Raw genomic sequence first — 5347 nt, 5'->3', positions numbered from 1 at the left:
GTCGGGTTTGACCGACTATACTTTCTTACTTGTTATATTTATGTGGAGGGTATTTAAAATTCGCCACAGCCGAATGTAGCGCTCTTACTTGTTGGTTGGTTAAATGAAGATCATAGTTATTCAAAAGTTCATGGTTCCAGAATAGGCTAAGATAGATAGATTCATTGTTACCATTCAATTTACTTACAATATTTTGCGAAAACCAATGTTTGGTTTAATTAGTCATAAATATTGGCTCATAAGTGTGCTTACTTCGGTCGTTTATTCACACATATTAAATATAAACATGTAAATGTTAGAATGTAATATACATGAGAATGAGTGAATTATTCATTATTTAAAAGGAAATGCCACATTATTTTATATTATCACAACGGGACAAAGGAATAAATAATTCCGGTATAATCAGCATTCGAGAAACAAACATTGTACAATGTACATTTGTAATACTTATGACCGGGAATGAGTGCAATGAACACATGTAAATAAACAAATCATGAATGTGTGATGTATAAATTGAATTTCAAATGGATTCTGTTCTAGCTACTGTACGTGGTGTGTACGTATAATATGCGTCAGACGTGGAAACTGCTAAAGTGGGATTATACTTTTTGTTTTACAAATTAGCAAAAGTTGTGTAAACACTTTTATAACAAAAAAAAAAAAAAAAATTTTAATCGAAAAAAAATTATGTTTCGAAATTACCTCTTCTGAATTCTTCTGAACGTATATGTACATTAGGGCTATAACCACTCGATGGCAAATGTTGTGCTATTTACGATAACACTTTCTTCGGGTCATTTTGGAATAAAAACCTCACCCACAAAAGCGATTTTTTAGACCTACCTAAGCTTAATAGATATCCCATTCGCATCCCACTAAACGACTAAGAAAAAAGAAAGCTAGGATCTTTCTTTTGAGCAAAAAATAAAAAAGGGTATATTTTGAAAAAAAAAGTCAACAAAGTTTTTGATTTTACAAAAATAGTCAAAAATTGTATGTTTTACAAAATATTTAGGGTTAGTTTGACAAACGTACTTACACATTAATGTGCATGTTTGTGTGCAATAAAAATCTTTGTGTGTAAACACGAATGCAAGTTTAAAGAAGAAAAATAAAATCTTATGCGAGAAAAATCTTACAGTGTAAATGGGGACTAACATAAAAATTTCAAATGATTTCAAAGAACCATAAACACTCAAGATTACAGTAATATTTAGTGCTTACGAATCATCAATAACTTTCTGCTAGTTATTGCTTATTTTTAAGAAATCAATTTTTGTTTCAGGAAACGTTTGCTTCAAAAAGTTTGGCGGAGTGGAAGTAAAAAAAGAGAAAAAATTAAATTATTAAAAACTTAATGAAATTTACCCCTGCTGCGGGTAGTCACCTTCCCCTGCTGCGGGTAGTCACCTTGAGTCTTCGGGCACGGTGCAGGGGCTTAAGCATCCTAAGGATGTGATCTAAGAACTACCCTCCCCATACCTCACAGCGTCTGTCCTCTATGTTAAGAGCGGCTGTGGGGTAAATGACCATCTTCGGTCGCCTAGCGATCACGACCTCAACTTGGTAGCGCCTGTTCCCTTAGTTAGGGCGGCTACCAATTTCCTCTGTCTGCATTTTCTGATGTCGGTCCGGGACTGTGGTTTGGGTTACCTAGGCAACATAACCGTACCTTCTAGCGTCTGTTCCCTATGATAAGGGCGGCTGGAAATTACAATCTGGTTCTGTCAGTCCGAATGTTTTTGGTGAAAACTCAAATCCAGGATGCGTCTGTCTCACATTGAGCGGCATCCTGGTCTGCGTCTGACTCCAGTGGAGCGGCAGTGTCTTTTTCTTACCTATGGTAGAGGTATAAACTGCCAAAACCCCCCCCCCATGAAATGTCAGTTTCTAACGACGGCCCTATGTCCTTGGTCGAGGGTGCTAAAATCTCCAAGGGTAACGTGAGTACTCAGGCGGAAGCCACAGGTCTGAGTGCCACTGGAGCTACTGTGACTGCGACGAATCAGACGAATACCCCGGGTCTGGTAGTCGGTGATGCTACTGGGGTAAACAAAACGAATAGTTTTTTGACTAGACAGGAAAGAGTGACCATGGACGACAGCGACGACAACCTCTCAGGTCTGAAAGGGTTAAACCTTTATGAGACTGATGAGGAGGACTTACTCATGGTGTCCTCCGAGCCGCTAAAAGCGAATGAAGACGTAAATGAAGAGACACAGAACAGAAAAACAGGAAACAGGACTCAGAACAGGACGAACGGAAAAGGTTGGCGGGCTACAAACGCTCTCTCCGGTATGTCAGGACGTTAGACTCGCGAGATCCCGCGTCTTTGACCACCAGGGAAAAGCGTTTGCGGCGTAAACATACCTACCACATACAGAAGTATGAGGCCATGCTAAATACTACTGTTGTGGAGGTAAGGCCAGCCAAGACTAAGACCGAACCAAACCAGAGCAGGCAGGTGATCACATCTAAACATGTGCCCCATGCCAGCACTGGACCGAACACGATCATCGTCTCGGAGGATCTTGACGTACGCCCATCTACATCAAAGAGGGCCACGTCGGGGCCAAAGAGAGGTGATGACCAATGCGGCACGACGAAGTCTGCTAGCACAACACCCAAGGTGCTGTCCGCAATCTCCTCTACTCGAGGAACCGCGATGGCTTCCAAAGGTACAGCAAGCAGGCCTAGTATTAAGCGGCAAAGGTCAGGTGAAACGCAGGTGTCTGAGGGTAAGCGGCTGAAACCATCAACTAGCTTAACATCAGCACCTGAGCTACAAGTAGCCATCATAGATCGTAGTCAACCTGATGGGAAAATGACTACGGACAGATGGCTGCTTCTGGAGGAGAAGATCTTGCGGGCACTAGTGGACGAACTCGCATGCAGTGAGGATGATTCCTTCACTGCATTCGATGGCGCCAAATGGTTAAAGGGTGTCAAGATCATCGGGTGCGGTAACGAGAAGGCCCTAGGCTTTCTCAGTAACTGTATCCGAGGAGTTGGCGAACTCTGGCCCAACGCAAGAATCGAAATCGTCCCACTGGATCAAGTACCTTTTCGTACGACGGTGAGAGTGTGGGTCCCTCCTCCCCTTTTGGAGGACGAAGCCACGCTAACACTTATAAAGCGTCAGAATAAGGAACTTGGTACAGAGGACTGGACGATTGAACGAGGGCGCTCTAGGGACAAAGGAGAAGGCAAGGATCTCTGGATCAAAATTGGTTCAGAATCCCTCCGACTCCTGCGTTCTTCGCAAGGCGTCATCAAGTACGGGCTAAACCAACTCCGGTTGATCTTGCCCGCGGTGAAGCGCAATGATGAACCCAAGCGGCCTGAGAGTGGTACAGATTAATCTGCACCACTCCGAAGCAGCATCGGACGATTTGCTGCGCTTCATGGAGAAGGAAGCTATCCACGTGGCCTTAATCCAAGAACCCTGGCTTGTAGCCAGTAAAGTTCGAGGCGTCCGGTCACGAAACTATGTGCTCCTTTCTCCGAACCCTGAAGGTAAAGTAAGGAGCTGTATTTTGGTCAGGAAAGACATTAAGGTTTTCCTTCTATCTAATTACAGTTCTGGTGATTTAACGGTAGTTGCACTAGAGCGACAAGGGTTACCAACCCTAATCATATCATCTGCGTACCTACCATACGACGAAGCTAATCCGCCCTCACGTGCCGTACGCACACTTGTAGACTGGTGTAACACAAGGGGCCATGATCTCATCATAGGATGTGATGCTAATGCCCATCATACTCTGTGGGGGAGCTCGGATATAAATGACAGGGGTGAGTGTTTACTTCAATACCTTCTATCTACTAACCTAAGTGTTTGCAATAGGGGTAATATACCAACGTTCTTCAATAGGATCAGGGAGCAGGTCATTGATATTACTTTGGTAGGGAACACTGACTCAGTTAGAATTCTTGATTGGAGAGTTTCACTCGAGTGCTCATTCTCCGATCACCACAGGATAGTGTTTACGATACAGCTTACACTGGATAGGGAAAAACCCTTTAGAAATCCTAGGAAAACCGACTGGGTCAAATTCTGTAATCTTAGTGACACCATACCACATCCAGCAATGGATAGATTAAATGGTACACGGGACTTGGACGACTCGGTGGATTTTCTATCCAGGTCATTAAGGGAAGCCTACTATGCTTCGTGTAGGGAGCGGCAGGGACCTAGGAAATTCCGGCAACCATGGTGGAATCCTAGACTAATGCAGCTAAGAAAGGAATGTAGAAAACTTTTTAATAAGGCGAAGAGGGACCAAGACTTGTTAAGCTGGGACGATTATCGTCAAAGCTTCAACACTTTCAAGAGGGAAACCAGACGGGCAAAGAGGGAATCTTGGGAGCGTTTCTGTGGGGAACTGGAGAATACCACGGAGGCATCGCGTCTACGAAAGGTACTATCCAAGGATCCTGGTACGCCTGGATTCCTGATGAAACCGGATGGTAACTTTACTGAAAGTAGTATCGAAACTTTGGAACTGCTAATGGAGACACACTTTCCGGGTTGCAGGGATGATGAAAATGAGGTATCCGCTTCGGAGCATCTTGCAGCTTCTCAAATCCACATAAGTGAATTAGTTAGATCCATTGTTAGCGTGGAGAAAATCTCGTGGGCGGTGTCATCTTTTAAGCCCTATAAATCACCAGGGCCAGATGGCATATTCCCAGCGTTACTCCAAAAATCGATTTCAACCATCATGCCATGGCTTATAATGATATTTAGGTACAGCCTGGAAACAGGATACATCCCTAAAGAATGGAGAGAGGTTACAGTGGTATTTATCCCCAAAGCGGGAAAGGTAAACCACAGTACCGCAAAGGACTATAGACCGATCAGTCTGTCATCGTTTTTATTGAAAACACTGGAAAGATTGGTCGATATCCACGTCAGGAACATCCTCTCCCCTGATAATTTCTGTAGGGCACAGCACGCATACCTTAAAGGCAGGTCGGTGGAGACAGCCTTGCATGACGTTGTCGGAACTATAGAGGGGACACTTGACAAGAAGGAATATGTTATGGCATCTTTCTTGGATATAGAGGGTGCGTTTAATAATGTGAACATATCCGCAATAGTTGATGCACTGGGTGACTTATGTGTTGATCAGCGGATAAGGAATTGGACAGAAAATATGCTTAGGAGCAGGGCCATTAACTCTAATATGGGTATTGGTAGGACAAGGAAAGTTGTGACAAGAGGCACACCACAAGGTGGGGTCATCTCTCCACTTCTGTGGAATCTTGTCGTAAATAAAATCCTTTTCAGGCTCAGTAGGATAGGTACCAAAGTAGTCGCATATGCTGACGACGTTGTGCT

General features: G+C 43.6%; 1 protein-coding gene across 1 annotated transcript; it reads left to right on the top strand.

Annotated features, from left to right (window-relative positions):
- Positions 1 to 2374: 2374 nt before the first annotated feature.
- LOC135954528 (uncharacterized) lies at positions 2375 to 4599 on the top strand. Its single transcript, XM_065504711.1, has 2 exons — positions 2375 to 3519; positions 3584 to 4599. The coding sequence occupies exon 1, from the start codon at positions 2399 to 2401 to the stop codon at positions 3362 to 3364; it is 966 nt and encodes a 321-aa protein (XP_065360783.1). The 5' UTR covers positions 2375 to 2398; the 3' UTR covers positions 3365 to 3519; positions 3584 to 4599.
- The last annotated feature ends 748 nt before the right edge of the window (positions 4600 to 5347 follow it).

Source organism: Calliphora vicina, chromosome 3, assembly GCF_958450345.1.
Source record: "Calliphora vicina chromosome 3, idCalVici1.1, whole genome shotgun sequence".
NCBI lineage: Eukaryota > Metazoa > Arthropoda > Insecta > Diptera > Calliphoridae > Calliphora > Calliphora vicina.
Note: the sequence above shows the minus strand (reverse complement) of the source record. Positions and strands in the feature narration are given on the sequence as shown.

Coding starts and splice junctions, on each gene's coding strand:
- LOC135954528 (XM_065504711.1), top strand. CDS start 2,399: ATGCTAAATACTACTGTTGTGGAGGTAAGGCCAGCCAAGACTAAGACC.